The sequence below is a fragment of the Callorhinus ursinus genome, unplaced genomic scaffold (assembly GCF_003265705.2).
Source record: "Callorhinus ursinus isolate GAN/ISIS: 27379988/994484 unplaced genomic scaffold, GSC_fseal_2.0 scaffold1, whole genome shotgun sequence".
Lineage (NCBI taxonomy): Eukaryota > Metazoa > Chordata > Mammalia > Carnivora > Otariidae > Callorhinus > Callorhinus ursinus.
The window spans coordinates 137,416,052-137,439,127 of record NW_027397063.1 but is presented as its reverse complement, the minus strand read 5'-3'; the positions used below and the strand labels follow the sequence as shown (position 1 = coordinate 137,439,127).

Here is a 23,076-nt window from a genome sequence, read left to right as displayed (position 1 = left end):
TTTTTTTTTTTTTTTTTTTGCTTTCCCAAGCCCTACTCTTGAAGCTGTAACCCCATGGTAAGGGGGCAGCAGTGGATGGACAAGCACAAAAATGCTAAATATGTGGGTAAATATAATAGACTATTTTTGTCTCCTTAGGCTCTTTATGTGTAATGATTGAGAGCAAATATTATAACATTGTCTGTTGGGATTTTCAATATATAAAGATATAACACATATAAAAGCTGCACTGTATGGGGGAGGGCAAAGGGACCAATAGGGTGGTAGTTCCTTCATTCCGCTTGAAGTGGTAAAATGCTAATTCTAAGTAGACTGTGAAAAGTTATGTATTTTGTGATCACCTGAGCAATCACTAAAAACTCATACAAAGAAATAGAGTTTAAAAAAAAAAAAACAAAAACAAAAACAGAATTAAAGCAATCACTAAAAATCCAGCCAAAGGAAAACCAGTCCATTAGCTGTCAGCAGCCCATCACTTGTGGCCTGGTCTAAAAACATGCACCAGGCCCGTCGTACTTTTCTCTTCCAAACTTGATGTTGGAAATCAGAAATGGGGACTGCACAGCGAGGACTGGGCTCAAGAGGTCTTGAGGAAGAGTTAGGCAATCAGATGAGGCCATGAGCAGGCTGGCAGAGATGACAAAGAGAGAGCATGGGACAGGCTAGGCAAGAGGGAGGGGCCCCCGTGTCCCCAGTCTCCGCGGGTGAGGAGGCATCCCCTGCTTCCCCCCTGTAGCTCATCGGCTTCTATACAGCCCTGCTGAAGGGCAAGCTGCCCCTCCACATCTGAACCCGAGCCAGGCTGGGTGTGTTTCTATGTCTCCCGAGTCCTTCTCCTCAGTGTGTGGTTTTCGTTTTAGACAGAAAAGGCCCAAAGAATAGAGAGAGACACAATAGGCTACCAAGGACCTTTAGGATACCAAGTTCCCTTTGCTTTTTCATTCAGTTTTGGTGCTTTGCATGCACCGAACCTTAAAGAGACTGGCTCTCAAAGGCAGGGAAGGACGCTCTGGCAGATGCCGGCTGTGGCCCACTATTATTTGTGATCAGTTACACCAATTTTCTGCTTCAGTCAGCTACCTGGGAATTGCTCAATGGGTATATGTGGAACAGGACAGTCAGGGCCGACGTCCCCACCAGATCTTCAGGGCCAAGGTCTAGCTCATAACCACAGAGCCAATGTCCAGCCCACACCCACAGAGCTAAGGTCATCTCCAGGCCCATAGGCCAACGTCCCTACCAACAGAGCCAAAGTCCAGTCCAGACCTCAAGGGCCAAGCCCCATTCTAGACCCTACTGTGTCCTAGGAAATCCCCTTAGAACAGCTACCTTCCCTGTCCCATCCACTTCTCTGGAGTGCTGGGGAGTAAATACCTACTTTCACTGGGGGTTTTTCACATCCATAATATAATGTCTGAGCCTGAGCAGCAAGACCAAATGGACCCTGCTGGCCCACGACATGCAGCTAGCATCCATGGAGAACCCCTGTCGTGAGTCCTAGCTGGGCCACAAACACTGCCCAGAGGCCTGCAGACTGTCCCTGCTGTTCATGTGCTCCCATTTCCTGGTACGCTGGCCTCCTTGGCTGGCTCTCTTCCTCCACCCGCTCCTTCATTTCCAGGACTCATCTGGACAAGACTGACCACAGCTGGCCCTTGGCACTCTCTCTCGAGCACCTGCCCTCTGGAAACTGCTGTTTGCCCTGCCCAGGGGGCTCCACAGCAGCTGGGCCAGCTACCGGGACTTCCAGGCAGGGACTGTTGCAGCCACGCTGGAGCTACCTGTGAAGGCAAATCTGTCCTCTTCTATTTTCTTTTTGAGATGTTTGATTTCAAAGTCCCTTTCCTTCAGCAGCTTGTACAATCGCCCATTTTCATCCACCGTCTCCCTGAGCTGCTCTCGAAGGTGTGCAATCTCATCTTCAAGCATCCTGTAAGGGCAAAGGCAGAGTTACAGGGACCGATGATGGGCGGGAGTCAGGTCTCCCCCACCCAGGTGTGTTGTATCTGGTCGGACACTAGGTGGTGGTAAGGACTGGTCTGTAGGAAATAGAAAAATGCCAATGAGCAGATTTTAACACACTGTTCTCAAAACTGAGTGCACACACACACTCACACACACACGAAAGGAGAGAAAAGGTTTGAATAACATTGTTTACTGTGGACTTAAAGGAGCGCTATATAACCGACCGCCCCTCTCCAAGAATTCATACTCCATCAAGCATCCATGGAACATGGATAAAAATGTATTATATTATAGGCCACAAAGGCAATCTTGGCAAATTCCACATGGTGGAAATCATTCAGGCCATTTTCTTTAATGGCAATTGACTAAAATTAGGAATCAATAGTAAAAAGGTGGCAAAAATTCAAATAAAAAACCCCAAAACCCATTGTCTAAATGGGTCTAAAAAAACAAAAACCACTCTCCTAAATTATATATGGGTTGAGAAGAAATTGTAATGTGTATTATGAAGCATTTAGAACAGAATGACTGCAGCGGCAATATACATCAAAGCTTGTGACATGCACCTAAAGTGATACTCAGAAGGACATTGATAGTCAGAACTGCATATATGTATATATACACACATATTAGAAGACCAAATAGGAATTGCCTAAGTCTTAAGGCTAGGCCTCTAGTTTTCAGGTAACCCTGACAGAAAATCAGAGCAGGTTGTTGGTTTTGTTTATTATAAGTTGTCTTGCCGGACTCTCTTCAGCACTTTAAAACATGAGAAGCATGTGACTGATGGGCCTGTGATCACTTCTACTGTGAGGCACGGAATGGGCTCCCTAGGGACAGGTGTGCGGGGGGGGGGGAAGCAAGAAAGTTACAGAAGTTAGAGGGAACAGTAATTATTATGTAACAGCTGATATTGTCATTATCATTGTTATTATTATCATTATTATTATTATTATTAAGTAGGCTCCATACCCATCATGGAGCCCAATGCAGGGCTTGAACTCACAACCCCGAAATCAAGACCTGAGCCGAAATCAAGAGTTGGACATTTAACCAACTGAGCTACCCAGGCACCCCTGATATTATCATTAGTGTTGTTATTCTACCAATGGCTCAAGTCTCCACCAATTCCAGTTTCTCTGATTTGGGGAAAGATCATTGGGAAATAGGTCTGGGGTTAACTTAGAGCTAATATTTAGGAGCCATAGGAACTTTTTCAATTATTGAGCAACCTGTATGTTTTTCCCAGTTAGCATTTTTTAGTAGAACATTTTGAAAATTGAGAAACCATAAAAAGTAGAACCTGAAAATGGAGAAGATAGATTCTGGGCCAAACCAGAAGCAAAGAGACAACTCAACAACAATTGTGGTTTATTTTTTTTCCTTTCTTTTCTTTTCTTTTTTTTTTATTAGCAGAGAATTTTGTATCAACATAGCCTTCTGCTTCTAATAGCAAGTATAAATAAACATGCATCTGTGATATTGTTGAATTTAGAACAAAATGAGAAGATTCTGGACTCCTTTCAACCTCTTCACCATGGAAGAACCAAGGAACCCATCAAGAGCTTCTTTACACAGGTGTGTTTATGGGTTGTTATGTGTCAGGAAAGGGAAACTGGCATAGGAGAATGATCCCAGATGAGAATTTGGAGCAATGATCATTTATGAACCATCAGAGTTAGCCAACCAGCTCCTCAGAAACCCAAACACAATTTTCATGAAAGAGAGACTGAATAAGAAAATTCAAATGAATAAACTACACCCTGATGAGCTTCAAATTTTCCACTTGACTTTCAATTATTTTTAAATACTGTTTATACCAATATATCCATAGGAGCACAGATCTATCAGACCCAAGTCTGACAACCTGTGTCAAAACTTCTGTGGCTCAACTTGTAAACACACATCTAGTCAACCTGATTGCTCACTGGTCTGTGATCAGTTCGTCCCCTCCCTCCTTACCTCCCTCCAGTGCTCCTGGGAGAGTTCAAACTTGCATTTACCTCTGCTCAAAGCTGTTTTTCAAGTTTTGATCCCCAGGTTGGAGAAGACTGAGGCCATCGGAAATCTCCAAGGGCTCTTTTTGGTCATCGACATTGATTTCGAGGCTCAGTTCCTTTTCCTTCTGTTTCTCCATCTGCTTCTGTAACCTTTTGTGCTGCATCTCCTGCATGGCCTTGAACTGGAGACGTAAGGTGTCCTGTGCACCTTCATCTGCTGCCATCTTGCCCTAGGAGTAGGAAAAGAAGCAAACCCCACCAAGTGCACATTTCCCGAGAGTACTCAGCACACTATCAGCTCTGTCTACAGCCTCCAAGTGGGGAGGACCCAGCTTAGCCTTGTGGTGTCCATATAGAAGCTCAGAAGACCCACCCTCACCTCAAATCCCCTAAAAGCCAAAGCTGAGCTGAGCATCCTCCCCAGCCCTGAATGTGCCACCAGACTGCAAAGGCATCAGAATACTCCCCAGAGCTGAGACTCAACACTGCCCTCCTTCCTGTCTCTAAAAACAGTGGCTCTCAACTCTGGCTGGATATTAGACTCCCCTAGGAGCCCCTAAAATATAACAAAGCTTGGGCACAACATCCTTGGACCAATTAAATCTCAATTTCTGGGAGTGGGGTCCAGACATCATTACTTTTTAAAAATTAAGTATAATTTAGACATGGTAAAGTACATAAATCCTGAGTGTACAGCTCAATGAATCTTAACATAAGTAGACATCCCTGTGGTGACCACCCGGATCAAGGTATAGGGTACTTCCTGTCCTCCAGCAGGGCTATCTTGTGCCCTCTCCAGGCAGGTGTCCCCCCTCCCCCAAGTAACCACTATTCTGACCTCTGCCATTAAAGATGAGTTTTGTTTTCTTTTTAATCAGCTCTATTGAAGTATAATTAATTGACACTAAAATATGCCATTTTATGTGTGAAAACTAGTCTTGACAAATACATATATTTGTGTAAACCACCACCACCATCGCTGTAGAACATTTCTTTCACACCAAAAAAGTTCCTCTGTGCCCCTCTGCAGTCAGTCTCCCTGCCAGTCCCAATCCCAGGCAAACTCCGGTCTGCTTTTGGTCACTTATGGTTTTGCCTTTTCTAGAATTTCATATAATTGGAATCATATGGGAGGTACTCTGTGGTTTGTTTTCGTTTTGTTTTGCTGTGTGTGTGTGTGTGTGTGTGTGTGTGTGTGTGTGCGTGCGCGCTTAGTACTACCTTCTAGAGATTCATCCGTGTTGTTGCATGCATCATTAGTTCATTCCTATTTATGGTTGGGTAGTACCCCATTGTGTAGATATATCACAGTTTGCTCACACACTCACCTGTTATTGGACACCTGAACTGTTTCCGTTGTCAGCATTTATGAATAAAGCTGTTATGAACATTCATATATAAGAAAGTCTTTGTGTGAACATATTTTTTTTTTATTTCCCTTGGGTAATACATAGAAGTGGAAATGCCAGGTTAGGTGGTAAATTTATGTTAGCTTTATAAGAAACTGCTAACTTGTTTGCTAGAGTGACTATAACATTTTCCATTCCCACCAGCAGTGTATGAGAGTTCCAGTTGCTCCACATCCTTGCCAGCACTTAGTATGGTCAGTCTCAATTTTAGTCTTTCTAGTGGGTATGTAGTAGTATCTCAGTGTGCTTTCAATTTGCATTTCCCTGATGTCAAATTATATTGAGCATCTTTTCATGGGCTTACTGGCCATTTGCATATCTTCTTTTGTGATGTGTCTATTTATATTTTTTTGCCCAGTTTTAAATTTTATTATGTGCTTACATTCTGGGTGGTTTTGTTTACTTTTGAACTCCAGATAAACAGAATAACAGAGCACGAACACTGGAATTTTTAAATGGTCCCCACACGATTTTAAAGTGTAGCAAGTGTTAAGCACCCCTGCCTTAAACTAAACCGAAGTCACATCATCCACCCACCATCCAACTAGCCATAAATCTTGTTGATTCTCTATAAATGTCTTCACATCTGCCCCCATATTTCCGGCACCACTGATACCGCTCTCACTATCATGCTCACGGCAACCTCAGGGCCTTTGCACTGTGGTTCTCTCTCCCTGGAATGTTCTCCCACCCCCTCCCCCAGCCAACGTCCACTTTACTCACTTCTCTCAAATGTCACCTTATCAGAGAGGCCTCTGCACTCTTCTCTTGTAGAAAGCTTTCTTACTCTCACTCCCCACACTCCTTATTCTGTGGTATCTTCCTCCACAGTACTTGGCTTCACCTGACGCACTGTATGTTTGTTGATTGCTTCTCTCCCTGTCTGCCAGCCCAACAATGGCAGGCACTGTGTGATGGTGTGATGTTCATTGTTGGGCCCTCAGTGCCTAGAATGGGGCCTGGTGTGTAGCAGGCATGAAATGAGTATCTGGTGAACTAATGATGGATGGTTCTGTTCCCAGGACTGCTCAGCAGGTCCCTACTGCCCTGGCTGTCCTCTCCTTCTTCCCACCTTACTTATAGTCCAGCCTGCATTGGCCAAGGGACTACTTTCTTTAAAACACAACTCTGAGCCTGACATGCCCAGCACCAAAGAGCCTCACTAGATGCCCTTTAGCCACAAAACCAAGTCCAGGGGCATTAAAGGCTTTGGGGGATTAAGCCTCTGTTTCTCCTTCCAGTCTATTGTCCTCTCTAGTGTCCCCTTGCTCCTCTAGCTCTACATCTCCCCCTCCTCTGACTTAAACCTTGCTGGTTCCCCCAGGCCCGGCATAAGTAGCACATCCTTTCCTGACCCTCTAGGAAGAACATCCTCCCTGCATCTACATCTCTCCACTGTACTTATCTCCACCTTGTCCACAGGGGTGGTCCCAGAGCCCATACCGAGGGCTTCTTAAACCTGTCTCAGTATCGAATCTCTAGGGATACAATCTACAAGTACTGATGTCCAGGCCCCAGCCCTGGAGGATTCAGTCTAATAAGTATGGAGTGGAGACCAGGCATGGGGCTGTGTCAGCGTTGCCCAGGTGGCTGGGGTGTGCTGAGGCCTGAGCCTGCAGTCTGACCTTGAGCCTGTTGCAGTAAAAGAGGCACTGGTGTTACCTTGGAATTCCTTACCAGGTAGCTCGGCCCATAAGAGGAACTATGCAGTAAAGAATTAACTCATCACGTCTGGGTTGTCCACACCCTGCCTATTCCAAAGAAAGGTCTGACCCTTGACCGGCTCCTAGGAGGTAACCTCTAAGTCTTTGGTATATCCTGCCTGGCAACAATGCCTTTCTTTACCTGGGGGACTTGGGCCACTCCAGATGGTCTATGCTAACTAACAATGTGATTTTATGATAGGGGCCTTGGGTCAAGCCATGTATCAGCTTGACCTCTCAAGGGGTGGGAGATTGAATGACTAAGGTCAGCCATTCAGGAAGTCAGCCATGCCTGTGTGACTGACCTGCAGTAAAAACCCTGGTCCCCAAGGCTTGGGTGAGCTTCCCTGGCTGCCAATGTTCATGCATCTTGCTGGGAGAAGCAAGCGCTGTTCCTGAGGCTCCACTGGGAGAGGACAACTGGAACCTTGTGCCTCGTGTCTCCTAGACTCTGCCCAATATGCCTTTCTCCTTTGTTGATTTTAATCTGTAGCCTTTTGTCATAACTGTATAACAGCTTTTCTGAGTTCTGCGATTGCTTCTATCAAATCGTGGAAACTGAGGCTAGTCTTGGGGACCCTCAAACTACAGGAACCTCTGGACACCTGTGCTGAATGTGTGGCAGCCGTAGATAAGTCTCCCCTCAGACTTTATTAAACAAGCAAAAGGGTTTTTATTGGGGGTCAGTCACATAGGCATGGCTGACTGCTGGCGTGGTTGACCTTAGTCATTCAATTTCCCAACCCATCTTTTGCGACACCCAGGGATATAATGTAACTTAACAACTGGACTCAATGTTATAAACAGGCAAATCAGACTTTTTCTGTAAAGGGCCAGATAGTAAACATTTTAGGCTTTGTGGGCCATATAGTTTCTGTTGTAAATACTGTGCTCTGCTGTTGTAGCAGAAAGTAGCACTAGATAAGCCAGAAATGAGTGGGTGTGGCTGTGTTCCAATAAAACTTTATTGCAAAAACAGGCAGTGGGCTGGATTTGGACTTTGGGGCCTTAGCTTGCCAACCCAATTTAGGGGAATTTCCCCTGAAAAAGTGTCTAGAGATTGAAGAAAACCTTATTGAGCCTATTATTTGAAAATGTAACTAAAGAATTTAAAAATAAGTTTATCCTGTGATTTCCTATTTCTGTAGATTGTAAGAAGGGACAATCATATACTTCATTTTCCAAATTGGGTCACCTTGGAGAGTGAAAGGGAGCGCTATTAATAATCATTCTGGGTCAGCAGCAACTTGGAGGCCGTGCCTAGCATATAAAGCAGCAGTTCCCACCCCTGCTGCGTACTGGAACCACCTGGGGAGCTTTAAAGATACTGGTGCATGGGTCCCACACTCAGGGATTCTGATGTCACTGGTCAGGGCGCAGCCTGGGTGTTGGACATGCTGGTCTGGGCTACTGTACAAGTAGCCTGGCCCAAGCTGAGATAGCACCAAGGGTTCAGGGTGAACTTGGCTCTGTGTGAGTCTAGAGTGTTTCTAGACCTCTTTGGGTCTCAATCCCTCTTCAGTGAGCAGGGGATGATGACAGGGAGGCCATAGATATGCTGTGAGGGGCAAATGCAAAGCAAGGGGGGTATGTGTGTGTGTATCAAGATACTTTGTCAGCTATGCATTGGTAGGAACAAAATATTATTTTTTCTCCCTTCCTGGTGGTCTCTCCTGGGAATTTCCTTCCTCCTCCTCTTGCCCCACACCCAGATGCTTCCTGTCCCTCACAGTGATGCTTGTGACCCATCAGCAGAAAGCCTTCCTTGGCTGCTGGGCCTGCAGTGCCCCAGCCCCATGACATGGCAGCCTTTAGCCTCCACAGCCACTCCTTCACATCACAAGGTCACTTCTTCTGCACCTTATCTCCTGCCTGCTCACCCCAGTATCCTCCTAGTGCCTCCCCATCTCTCTGGCTGCCTGCTTCCCATCTTAGCTCCCAGGTCTTGTCTTGGTACCTCTAATCTATACCACATATGACCATTTGGGACCTTTCTAAAACCAGATCTAAGTGGCTCCTACCTCTCCAAGACCCTGTCAGGACTCATGGAGGTCACTCTGGCTGGCCCAAAGGTGGCGTTCATCCCACATTTTTAGTTAACTTTCACAGAATGCTCTATGAGGATTTGAATTTGTTGCCAACATTCAAAGATCTGTAGATTTCAGTTAAATCCAGATTTTTTTCAAAAGTTCTTTTTCAAAAGTTTACAGGTCTGGCCATGCTGGGTCCTTAGTCCTGCAAGAATAGCAGTTGCTGGCCAGAAGGAGTTCCCTCTGGGCAGGCTATGCTCTTCCCACTCAACACCACCTCTACCACTCCCAGGTGCTGCAGCCAGCACATCCTGGTATCACTGCTCATAAATGCTGTTCTTTCTCTTACACCTGCTGGATTCACCCACTTTCGTTTCCCATCAGCCCCAGCAGATGTTTGGGTTTGTGACTCCTCCTAATGCTCAAGCCTGGAGGCATCTCAGAGGCTTGCTTCAGCTGCTCTACCTTCCTGGGATGCCTTCCTCCCCAGGCTTTTCCCCCTTGGCCCTTTCTCCTTCCCATAAACTCCTGTTTAACCTTTAGGATTCCCCTGGGGTTACTCTGTGGACTCCTAGAATCCCCTGGGCATCCCTTAACTTACTCAATGTATTATAATTATCTATGACTTTGTTTCTATTCCTTCCTTTTACTAAGAGGACTCTTAAGGGCAGAGGTCTTATGCCTTATTTTTTAATTCTTAGCATCTTGCCCAGAATGGGCCTTCAATTATTTGTAAAACTGTCATTGAATGAGTGTAGCTGGTGCTCAAGGATGAAGGGGAAAACAATGAATGAATGATACAGAGAACAAACTGATGGTTGCCAGAGAGGAGGGGGGTGGGAGATGGACAAAATGGGTGAAGGGGAGTGGGAGGTACAGACTTCTAGTTATGGAATGAATAAGTCACAGGATGAAAGGTACAGCACAGGGAATGTAGTCAGTGATACTGTAATAGCATTGTATGGTGATAGATGGTGGCTACACTTACTGTGGTGAGCACAGCATAACGTATAAACTTGTCCAATCACTATATTGTACACCTGAAACTAATATAACATTATGTCAACTACAATTTAGAAAAAACTTAAAAAATGAATGACTGAGTAAATAAACAAACAAAGAGTAACATGTAAAGCCTTTTTCTATTCCTGATATGCACTTGAAGTCACTGGGGAACAGGTACTTCTTGGATGCACACTGTTTCCTGGGCAAATTAATATCTGTGCTTCAGTTTCCCCATCTGTAAAATGGGATGATAATCATTATATACATCACAGGGGGGCCGTGAGGAGTAAATGAGAGAATGCATGGCAAGTGTATGCTATAGCACCTGGCACAGAAACTCTCCTGACAGTTTAGCTCTTACTATCTTTCTCCTCATATGAAATGGGGTGTCCTCAACCCAGCCAAGCCTGTGGGAGACAGACAGCATGTCTGCATTCACAGGGCACCTTTGGTCTGCATCAGCCCCCAGGCCAGCCCCCATGCTCTGTGCTAAGCCGGCAACTAGTGGAGATTTGGATGTCGTTGGTCTGGGCTGTGGCCTGGCAACTATTTTCATTTATTTTTTAGTTTATTTATTTATGTTTTGCATCTATTTTTAAAGTTTCCCAGGTGAGTCTAAAGATGAGCTAGGCCTGAGAATGAGGGGAGGTAAATGGTCTGAGAAGGTGGGGAGACCTGCAGGAGAGGCAGCACCTCAGTCAGCTTGAAGCTGAGTGCTAAAGAAACTGGCTTAGGGTGGGGAAAAGGGGTGCCGGGAGTGGTGGGGCAGAGGGTTGTCCTGCCAGAAGAAGAGCATTTGCAGAGAGAATGTGATGAGTGTGGGGAACTGAGAAAGGCTCAGGATGGCCAGAAGGCAGGGCAAATGTTTGGGGAGGGACTGGAAAGAAGGCCTTATCTGGCCCAAGTAAGGAGCCTAAACTTCATCGTGAGGATGCTGGGGATGTTCAGAGGGCACAGACAGGATCAAACTTGCATTTTGTGAAGCTGGAGGCAGAGGAGCCTAGCTGAGAGGATGTTTCCTGAAAGGAACATGGTCCCGAATCAAGGCTGTGGCAGTGGGGATGGAGAATGGGGAACAGGAATGGTGCCATATGGAAGAGATGGGGGGAAAGGGTGCAGCCTAGAAGGAGAGGGGGAGTCTAGCGGGTTTGGGTTTGAGTGGCTGGGGAGATGGTGGGTCCAGGCAGAAGAGTTTTCCAAGCTGCAGGCAAGCCTGGTGCCGGGCACTGCTGAGTTTGAGACTCCCTAGGCTTTCCACCTGGAGACGCTGGGTGGGTCTGTAGCTCAGAAGAGCAGCCTGACCTGGAGCCTCAGGAGTCTAAGACTGGGGTATGGACAAAATACAGTGGGGAGAAGGTGAGCAGGAGGCTGGGAAGGAGGTGGGAGAGAAGGAAGGGGACAATGGAGGAAGACGATGGCCAGGAGCAGATAGAGGTGAGCAGACATTACCAGGTAGGGATGGGGACAGACTGGTGAGTCTGAGCAAAGAAGAGGCAGGGTGGGCTGATCAGGGCCGAGGCTGTGGGGGCCGGAAGCTGTAGTTAGGGGCAGCTGAAGGGGGATTGCCAGGGACCTCCTGAGATGGGCCCCAGGCCACATTCTTCCTCCTCTTCCTAAACAACTGAATTACAAATCAAGGTAGACCCTTGACCGAAGACAACATGGATCTCAGTTGGGGATGCTGATTCCCAGGAAGCAGAAAGGAAAACTTGTACTTTATAAAAGCAAATAACAATAATGCCAAAGCTAAATTTTTCCAAAAACACCTCTTGGCCCTCCCTGATTCCTGACTAATTCATGACAATGTGGTTGGTATACATTAAAAACAGGAGCAAAGATATGCCTGTTCTTTATATTTTGGGAGTCCAGATGAAAGAATGGAAGACTTTCTGTCACCTTCTACCTACCCTCAGATAGAAACTGTTAATGTTAATCTCTGAATCTTGTCTCTGCAGTATAAGCCAGCATGGGTATGCAGTGGGTACTAAATTAACATGTGTGCCATGAATGAATAGAGGAAGCACAGCAACAATTTTGGCCTTAGAGCAAACAGCACTAAGGACACTCAACTTGATTTCATTTGGTCCTGTAGGACGTGGATTAAAGATCACTCAGCAAATATGCATTGGCATCACACAGAGATCTATGGATGGATCTCTTCTTATGGAACTTATAGTCTGGTGGAGGAGCCAGACATTGATCAAGTGATCACATGAAAAAGCATAAAATGATCACTGGGTTGCTCTGAAGGAGATACAAAGGGGTGAGAGTCTCTATCAGGGAGTTTGACATAGTCTCGGGAATCCAGGAGAGCAATCCCGAGGAAGTGAGCCGAGACTTGAGTATGTGTAAGACTTAAGTAGAAGAGGAGCATTTGGGCTAAAGGGACAGCATGTGTGAAGGTTCTGTGGCAAAATGAAAAATGGCAGGGCCTCTAATGATCAGTGCCTTCGACTCCCCCACCCAGCACATCTAATCCATCAGCAAATTCTCTTGGTCTACATTCAAAATATACCCAGAACCGGAGCACTTCCCACCTCTTGATCCTTATTGTAGCCTCCTAATTCCTGTCCCTACATCTGCCCTCGCCCCCAACCCCATGGTCTCTTTTCAACACATTGGCCAAAGTAACCCTGTTAAGACATAGGTCAGACCACGCCCACCTCAGCATAAAAATAGGGCCTGGTGTAATCTGGTCCCTCTGCCAATCTGGTCCCTCCCGTCTTTCATTATCAAGGATGCATCAAACTCACAGACTTTTCTGCTGGCTGTTCCTCTGCTGGAATGTTCTTCCCAAGGTACTTACATTTAGTTCCAGGATTTTTGTTGTTGTTGTTGATTCTTTGGGATTTTCTACATAGACAATTAGGTTGTCTGAGAACAAGACAGTTTTATTTCTTCCTTTCCAACCTGTAATGGTTTCTTTTCCTCTCCCACTCCAGACATGTAGACAGGTGTCTATTCAAAGGGCATTTTCTCAGGGATACCTTCCCTGCCCACCCTACCTAATACGGCATTCCCTTCCCCTGCTTCCATCCCCTGAACTCCCTCTCCCCTGCCGTTTATTTTTCTCCATCACGTTTTTCACCGTCTGATACACACAACATTTTACTTATTTATCATCTATGTTCTCCAACTAGTATGTAAGCTACCTGAGAGAGCACATTTTAATCTATTTTGTTCATTGTCGTATTGCAAACCTGCAACAGTATTTGGCACACAGTAGGTGCTCAGTAAATATTTCTGGAAAAGTGAATGAATTTGGCCTTTCTTAGTCCACCCATCTTTGGTAACCAGCTGTATCTGTGAACATGCTATTTATAAGTAATTGTAACAAGTGCTTAGACAAGCATTATCTTTTAAAATCCATCTTAATAACATTTGTGTCTTCTACATGTGGTGCTCTGCGACATGACCAGGGTCTTGTTACTTGCTCTGGACTTTAGTAGAAGTGGAGGTGCAGAGAGTTTCAAAAGTTAAAGCTGAGCAGAACTTCTGGCATGTAAAGAGTTAAGAAGCTGTCAATCCTATCCTCACAATAAGAAAAAAAATCTAAACTAAAAATGAACAACTGGAAATTAATGGAACTCAGAATCATTAGACAATTGAGGTCACAGGGCAAACTGCTCCCTGAAAACTGGAGAGTCAGGTGAATAAAGAGAATCACAGTTTACTGGGAGCAGAAGCCTACAACTAGAGTCAGTATCAGTAGACACACTAACCTGTAATTGGATTGTTGAGGGCTCGGTGTGGACTAGCTTGCAGTTTTAAAACTCCATGGAGTCTAGTCCTTTGGGGGCCCTCATACTTTTATGATTTTTACCCCCAGGAACCCTACCAGATTCTGAGTGTGAAAATCAGAGGAAAATCTGCTCCGCTTCTGGCAGTGGGAGAGGAAAAGCAACCATTATAGACTGGAAAGAAAAAAAATAAAACTGTCTTGTTCTCAGATGACATGACTGTTTACGTAGAAGATCCCAAAGAATCAACAAAAAAAGAACCCCCCCAAAAAAAATCCTGGAACTAAAAAACAACTATAGCAAGGTTGCAGGACACAAGGTTAATAAACAACAGTCAATTGTTTTCCTACATACCAGCAAAGAGCAACTAGAAATTGAAATTTAAATGTAACACCATTTATGTTCACATAAAAAATGGAAATATTTTAGTATACATCTAACAAGATACATAAAAGATCTGTATGAGGAAAACTATGAAACTCAGATGAAATAAATCAAAGAAGAACTAAATAAATATTCCATGTTCATGGATAGGAAGACTTCACTACTGTTAAGATGTCAGTTCTTCCAAACAAACAAACAAACAAACAAAGTTGTCCATTCTTCCCAACTTGATCTATAGTTTCAACACAATCAACACAATCCCAATCAAAATCCCAGCAAGTTACTTTGTGGATACTAACAAACTGATTCTAAAGTTTATATGAAAAGGCACAAGACCTAGAATAGCCAACACAATTTTGAAGGAGAAGAACAAAATTGGAGGACTGACGCTACCCAACTTTAAGGTTTCCTATAAAGCTATAGAAATTGAAACAGTGTGGTATTGGGGAAAGAACAGACAAATAGATCAATGGAACAGAACTGAGAGAACCCAGAAATAGACCCACACAAATAGAGTCAACTGATCTTTGAAAAGAAGCAAAGGCAATTCAATAGTCTTTTTGACAAATGGTGCTGGAACAACTGGACATCACATAACAAAATGAATCTAGACACAGACCTTACACCTTTCACAAAATTAACTCAAAATGGGTCATAGATCTAAATGTAAAATGAAAAATTATAAAACTACTTGAAGATAATATAGGAAAAAAATCTAGATGGTCTTGGGTTTGGCAATGAGTTTTAAGATACAATACCAAAAGCATGATCCATGAAAGAAAAATTTGGTAAGTTGGACTTCATTAAAATTAAAAACTTCTGGGGTGCCTGGGTGGCTCAGTCTGTTAAGCAACTGCCTTTGGCTGGGGTCATGATCCCAGGGTCCTGGAATCAAGCCCTGCATCAGGCTCCCTGCTCTGCGGGGGGCCTGCTTCTCCCTCCCCCACTCCCCCTGCTTGTGTTCCCTCTCTAGCTGTCTCTCTCTCTCTCTGTCAAATAAATAAATAAAATCTTAAAAAAAATAAAAACTTCTGCTCTTCAAAAGCCACTGTTAAGAGAATGAAAAGACCAGCCACAGTCTGGCAGAACACATATCCGTTAAAGGACTGCATGCAAAATATAGAAAATAACTCTTAAAACTTAATATGAAAACAACCCAATTAAAAAGTGAGCAAAAGATCTGAATACACATCTCACCAAAGATATATTGATGGCAAATAAGCATATGAAAAGATGTTCAACATCATATGTTGTTAGGAATTGCAAATTTAAACAACAATGAGATACCATTACACACCTACTAGAATGGCTAAAATCCAAAATACTGACAACACCAAATGTTAGCAAGGGTTTGAAGCAACAGGAGATTTTATTCATTGCTGGTGGGAATCCAAAATGGTACAGCCACTTTGGAAGACAGTCTGGCAGTTTCTTGCAAAGCTAACCATAGTCTTACCAAATGATCCAACAATCATATTTACCCAAATGTGTTGAAAAGTTATGTCTACACAAAAACCGGTAAGCGAATATTTATAGCAGCTTTATGCATAATTACCTAAAATGAGAAGCAACCAAGATATCCTTCAATATGTGAGAAGATAAACAAACTGGTACAACTATACAAGGGAATATTGTTTAGTGAGGAAAAGAAATGAGCTATCAAGCCGTGAAAAAATTGTTAGCCATGAAGGAAAGTTAAATGCATATTGCTAAGTGAAGAAGCCAGTCTGAAAAGGCTACATTCTGTATGATTCCAACTATATGACAGTCTGGAAAAGGCGAAACTATAGAGAAGTAAAAAGATCAGTGGTTGCCAGGGTTTGGGGAGAGGGGAGGAGGGATGAACAGTGGAGCACAGGGGGTTTTTAGGGCAGTGAAACTCTTCTGTAAGATACTTTAATGGTGGATACTTGACATTTTGCATTTGGCAAAACCCACAGAACTGTACAACACACACATTCACACAACCCCTAATGTAAATTATGGACTTTTGAAGTTAATAACAACATATAGCTTCATCGGTAGTAACAATGTATCGCATCAATGTAAGATGTTCATAATGGGGAAAAGGGAGGAGTATATAGGAACTCTGTACTTTCTGTTCAATGTTTCTGTAAATCTAAAACTGCTCTAAGAAATAAAGCCTATTAATTTTTTTTTTTAAGGCTAAGTCTTCATGGAAGGAACTCTCGGCTCAGGAAAGACTTGGAGCCAACGGAATGGGGAGAGGGGCACCCACCCACTAGGCTACTTCCTGTAGCAAAGCAAAGGTCCCAGAGACAGTTGAGCACTGGGGACAGAGACCAGGCAGGAAGGGCTGAGGCCCCTTCCAGGCATGAGCTTCCTCTGCCCCCACCAGCCTCCCTCTTCTTTCTCCCTCTCTCTTTTTTATTATGTTTTCCTAGAGTATTCCCAGCAACAGCCTCGGGTCCTGGGGGTGGAGAGGAGAAGCCCAAGAGATTCCTAGTTGGGAGCCCTGGGCACCGACTGCCTGTCAGGCCCGCATCAACATAGGGACGGGCTTGAGGTGGGGGTGGGGCGCACATGTCTGGTTGGCCGGGTGGGAGTCCCGCTCTGAGGGGACTCGCTCGTCCGGGTCTCGGTCCCGTGGGGGCTGGCCCTGAATCGGGAATATGCAGGAGTGGTTACCAACAAGCCCCTTAGTTCCCGCTCCGCCTCTCAGTACTGTGCAGCAGGACTCTGCAGCCGATAACCAAAAGAGGGTGCTGCTCCGACAGACCTAGGTCGGAGTTCTGACCATGCCACCTACTGTGTGACTTTGGGCAGGTGACCCACCCTCTGCACCTCACCAACTCCTGTACCATACGGAAACTAAGTGTCTGTTTGGAGAGGCGAGAAGGCTGTACGTGGAGATTCACAGAATGAAGTGGGGAGAGACCTCGCTCGCCAGGCCGGCAGTGAGCATCGGGCCAGCGGCAGGGCAGGGTGCCCGGGCGAGCTTGTGCGCTCCGACTCAGGTCCAGGCCCCCCCAGCAGCTGCGCGCTCCCCGGGCTTCAGCCTGGGACCTTCGGCCCTTCCCCGCACTTACAGCTGCCACTCCGCTCCTCACTTCTAAGGCCAGAGCAGCTGTCTCCTCGTCCGGACGCATGCACGCGCTGCCCCAGCAACCGTCACCAGGGAAACTAGCAACGCTCTATGCGTGACGTCACCACGTGTCTACGGAGGCCGAGGGGGCTTCGGGAGCTGGGAAAGTGACGGTAGCGTTTGTGACCCAGGTTGAGGAGGTGTGGGAAGAGGGGCGGTGGGCTGGGTGGAAAAAGGCGTCGTGTGCCTGAGACTTTAAAGTTGGCCCAGTCATCCGATTCTGGAACATATGTTTTAAAAGTTTCGTCGGCCAGACATTTTGGGCAGAGATGCATTCAGTGGTCCTGTAAGGGAGTTGAAAAGTGAATGATCCCACCACGAAATGTGACGCATTCAGAATGTCTTTGAAAATATGGGGGGAAATTGTGTTGTGATGATGTGAAAAAAGCAGGAGGCAAAATAGTAATGGCTAAATAAAGTTGTGTTTTTTTAAAACGGAAACAAGACTGTGAGGAATACATAGAAATATTAAAAGAAAATGGTTATATTTGGATGGTGGAATTACAGTGCTGTTTTTATTTTTGCATTTTGGGGGACTTAAAAATATTGAATATGGTTTATTTTCATCGTGGAAAACACGTTTGTTTTTTTAAGACACTGCCCAACTTAAGTCACTACTATATTCAGGCTATATGGAAGTGGGAGGCAAATTTCTATGAAAGGAGATCCAAGGAAGCTTTCCCAATATTTATCCAGGCCTTCATAATTTGAAAATGTCCAAACATCTCATAATTGCTTTTCTTTATTTTTTCCTCATAAGGCATTCACTCCATAGACATTCACGAACATGTGGCACCAGACCACATTTTGCAGTATCAATCAGAATATTGACACTGATACACCTATCTTATTCATGTTTAATTGTTGTTCATGTTTGTGATGTATTTTGTCCTATTCAATTTTACAACATGTGTAGGTTTTCGTACCCACCACCACAGTCAGGACACTGAATACTTCATTCACCACAAGGATCCCTCTCTTGGGCATTTATAACCACATCCACATCCCTCCCCCACATCCCAGTCCCTAAACCCCAGTAACCACTCAACTGTCTTTTCTAAAATGTTGTCATTTCAAGAATTTTATATAAATATACAATATCTAACTTTTGGGAATTGACTTTTTTTTTTTTTACTCAGAGTAATTCCCTGGAAATTCATCCAAATTGTTGCGTATCAATATGTTCCTTTTTATTGCTGGGTAGTTTTCCATGGTTTGGATATGCCAGTTTATTTAATCATTTACCCATTGGAAGACTTCTGGGTTGATTCCAGTTTGGGGATATTATGAATAAAGCTGATATGAACATTTATGTACAGTTTTTTTGTGTGTGAACCCAAGTTCTCATCTGGGATAAACGCCCAAGGGTGCAGTTAGTTGTATGGCAACTGCATGTTTAGTTCTTTTTCTTTTTTTTAAGATTTTATTTATTTGACAGAGACTCAGTGAGAGAAGGAACACAGGCAGGGGGAGTGGGAGAGGGAGAAGCAGGCTTCCCGCCAAGCAGGGAACCCAATGCGGGGCTCGATCCCAGGACCTCGGGGATCATGACCTGAGCCGAAGGCAGATGCTTAACGACTGAGCCACCCAGGAGCCCCTGAATGTTTAGTTCTATGAGAAACAGCCAACCTGTCTTCTAGAGTGGCTGTACTATTTTACATTCCCACTAGCAATTGTGCATTGAGTGATCCAGTTTCTCCACATCCTCGCCGGTATTTGATGTAATTACTATTTTGTCTTAGCCATTCAAATAGGTATGTAGTGACATCTTATTGTGGTTCTAATGTACATGATGGATAATGATACAGAGCATGTTTTTCATGTGCTTTTTTTGCTGTCTATCCTCTTTGGTATCCATGTCTTTTGCCCCATATCTGTTGAGTTTTGAGAATTCTTCATATATTCTAAATACCAGTCTTTTGTTGGATATGTGGCTTGTAAATATTTCCTTCCAATCTGTAGCTTGTCTTTTAATTTTCTTCACCTGGGCTTTCACAGAACAAAAGGTTTTGGTTTTGATGAAGTCCATTTTATCAATCTTTTATGGATTATGCTTTTATAAGAACTCCTTGCCTAGCCCTGGATCCCAAAGATTTTCCCTGTGATTTTCTAAAGAGTTTTATAACACAATTTACTTTGACATAATCTTTGTATGTAATGTAAAGTTTAGGTTGAAGTCCCCCCCCTTTGGCTTATGGATGTCCAATTGCTACAACACCATTGTTGAAAGGTATCCTTCCTCCACTCAACTGCTTTTGAGCCTTTGTCAAAAATCAGTTGAGCAAACTCAACACCACCACAAACAACCTAATTTGAAAATAGGGAAGGACTTGAATGGATTCCTCCATAAAAGATATACAGATGGCCAATAAGCACATGGAAAGATGCTCAACATCACTACCCATTAGGGGAATACAAATCAAAACCACAATGAGATACCACTCCATACCCATTAGGATGACTATCGAAAAAATGGAAAATAACAAGTGTTGATCAGGATGTGGAAAAACTGGAACCCTTATGCGTTGTTAGTGGGAATATAAAATGGTGCAGCTGCTATAGAAAAGTTTGGCAGTTCCTCAAGAACTTAAACGTAGAATTAGCATATGATCCAGAAATTTCACTTCTGGGTATAGACCCAAAATATGAAAGCAGGAACTCAAACAGATATTTGTACACCAATGTCCATAGCAGCACTATTCACAATAGCCCAAAAGTGGAAACAACCCAAGTGTCCATCAACAGATGAATGGATAAACAAAATGTGCTCTATCCATTCAGTGGAATATTCAGCCATAAAAAGGGAAGAAATTCTGACATGCTACAATATGGATGAACCTTGAAAACGTTATGCTAGAGTGAAATGAGCCAGACAAAAATGGACAAATATTGTATAATTCCACTTATATTAGGTACCTAGAATAGGCAAATTCATAGAAAGTAGAAGAGAGGTTGCCAGGGGGCAGGGGAAGAGGGAAATTGGATTTATTAAAGGGTATTAAGTTTCTCTTTGGGATCATGACAAAGTTCTGGAGGCAGATGGTGGTAACAGTTGCACAGCATTGTTAAGTGTACTTAGTGCCACTGAACTGTACACTTAATGGTTAAAATGGGGGCACCTGGGTGGCTTAAGCCACAAACCTCAACTTTCTTCTTAAAATAACAATAGTATTCTTATTGCCATGATAATCAAATAGGTCATGAAAGTGTTTTGTAAGCTGTGAAATGCTCTTCAGGTGTATTATTACATATTTTGCTGTTTTGCCTCAAAATGGAAGCAAGCTTTGCTGCAGCTTAAAACTAAGGCTCCATTTGGCTCTCCACATTTCAGACCTCTCCGCTTAATGGACTTCAGCTTTGCAGGTCCAAAATCTAATTTGGTCATCATACCATACATGTCTCTTGGGGCTAGACTTAACAGCAGTCATGGTATTAAGTGATTGACATGTAAACCAGAACACTAAGCCACTAGTTTACCTTAGGGAATTGTGACCCATACCCAGAGCCCCTCCCTTCCCAGAATCAAATGCCCACAAAGCCAAAAGAGTCATCAGAAAGATATTCTGAGCATGGATTCAGAGCAAACGGAGGCAAACTGCCTTGAGATATTTTTAATCCAGTGTTAAGCCTTATAAAAATATTCCTCATCATAATCAGGAACGCTTTCCCCCATAGACAAAAATTGTTCATTTTCTCCAGGTGCAAGATCCTTCTTCCTGGAAGGTGCTGAATGTACCTGTCAGTTCTGCCTCTTCAACTCACCATGGATTTGGACTTTCTTTGCTGGCTATCAGCCTCTCATAGACCCCTCCGAGTACACTCTGTTTTAGCATAACACCATTTTGGCTACAGTCAAGTCTTATTTTATCCATGGTGCTATTTCATCTAAAATGTGTTTGTACATATGGTGATCTCACTCATCATATGTTGATATTAGAAAACTCAAAATGTTTGCCAGATTCAGTAGTCCTTAGTTCCAAGGGACCTGACGTATGAGATCTACCCTGGCTCTCCTCCAAGCCTTCAGCACAATGACATGGTCATATATTTTATATTTTACCCCAAATTTCTCAATTTCACTCTTGGCTCATATCATGGCCTTTCAGAAACACTTGGATGAGTCACCTGGTCTCAGGAATTATTGGTTTCTCCCTGTTGATTAGGTCCCCAGTGCCTTGAAGTACATACTAGTTTTGGATTCTACTACCTTCACAGTAAAGACAATTTATATGAGGGAATTCCTTCATCTTTCTTCTCATAAAGGCCAAAACAAATACTGAAATTTTCATAAATGAAAAAATCTGAGGACAAAGCAGTTATGGTACATTGGAAAAAAACCACTGGACTTGGGACCCGAATGGGCAATGTGTGTGTTTGTGTGATGGAAGGTGGAAATGAAGGTAAGAACAAGTATTTCTTGAACAGGTATTACTTTATGTACCTGCCTTCCCTTCCATCATGCAGTCTCTCCACGTGACCAAGGCTCTAGCTTTGTGCTCTGCCACTTTTCAATTGTATGTACTTGAGTAAATTACAGCTTTCCTTGTTCATCAAGTCAGGGTAATATGTACTTCAGCGTTTTTGTGAGGAACTAGTAGAAAAGAGTATTGAAGCATTTACTATACAGCAAAGCAGTGTACAAAAGTATTGTCATAGTCGAGCACACATTTACAACTCATTACAGGAAGATGTGAGAAAAGGAAAGTTGGCTGTGTCCTACAAGAGTTCAGAGAAGATTTACCGAAAGTAGAATTTGGGGTGGGTCTTCGGGGTGTGCACTTGAATTGTCTGGGAATGGGGAAAGGGAACATTCAGGAAACCATGGAGCATGAGCAAAGGTGTTGGGAGCAGTGGTGAGCACAGGGCTTTGGCACGGCTGGACTAGGTCGCAGAACAGGAGATGAGGGGCCTACATTTAAAGTAGTAGCCACAGGTGGAAAAGGACAAACCTGGGAGACTCTGTTTAGGAAAACCTGGCAGGATTTGGTGAGTGGTTTAACAGTGATAACAACACAGGAGAAAAGAAAGACATTTCTAAGAGTTTGAGCCCAGAGCATGACAGAGGGAGATGGAGGGTGTCAGTGACAGAGATGTGTGAGCCAGGAAGGCGCACCAGTGGGAAGACAGCAAGTATAGTTATGTGTGGGCTGAATTTAGGTCTAGGCATGAAAGGCAGGATGGCATTTCCTCCTCACGTTGTAAAATTTTAGTCCGTGACACTTCAGTTACACTGGAGACAGGAAAAAAAACAAACACCATTATAAGAAGCTCAGAATACTACAGAGAGGACCTGTTACCGGGTTCCTCTGAGGCAACCAAGTGGACACTGACTCCAACCTAGAATCATTTATCACTGCTGAATTTGGAAAAAATTTTCTAACGTTTACCTTGCTAAAAGCTAATTCTTTATTTCAAACAGGATCAGGTATATAAATAATAATTGGCAGTTCTATCATTTGACACAGGAGAACTTTAAAATACCTTATATTCATTCAGCTTTGTTCTGGCCTAGTAAGTATGTTACAACGGGCTGTAGATTTACATAGAGATAGAGCCTAAATTACAAGTTCCTGAAAACTCTCCAAGTAGCATTTCCTCAACTGTGAGGCAAGAGGCTTGCCCGGGCTGATCCTCTACTCTAAAATCCTAACGGAGAAACAGTGTACTTTGAAGATTTCAGTTCCAACTCTTACCACCAGATGTCACTGTTGTTCATCAGAAATAGGGAACCTCC

The 23,076-nt window shown here is 43.8% G+C and overlaps 1 protein-coding gene across 5 annotated transcripts in view; it reads right to left on the bottom strand.

Moving 5' to 3' along the window:
- The window catches only part of CCDC13 (coiled-coil domain containing 13), a 52,529-nt gene extending 35,163 nt beyond the window's left edge, over positions 1-17,366 (bottom strand). For 4 of the 5 annotated variants that reach the window (XM_025867410.2, XM_073901343.1, XM_073901350.1 and 1 more), the window contains exons 1-3: positions 17,287-17,366; positions 3,969-4,195; positions 1,782-1,930 (exon numbers count right to left, since the gene is read on the bottom strand). In XM_025867410.2, coding sequence (XP_025723195.2) covers positions 1,782-1,930; positions 3,969-4,195; positions 17,287-17,346 — 436 coding nt within the window. In that variant the 5' untranslated portion in view covers positions 17,347-17,366. Of the gene's footprint in view, positions 1-1,781; positions 1,931-3,968; positions 4,196-6,113; positions 6,167-17,286 lie in introns of those variants that run through there. The other variant, XM_073901332.1, reaches the window with a different exon arrangement.
- Between the last annotated feature and the right edge of the window lie 5,710 nt (positions 17,367-23,076).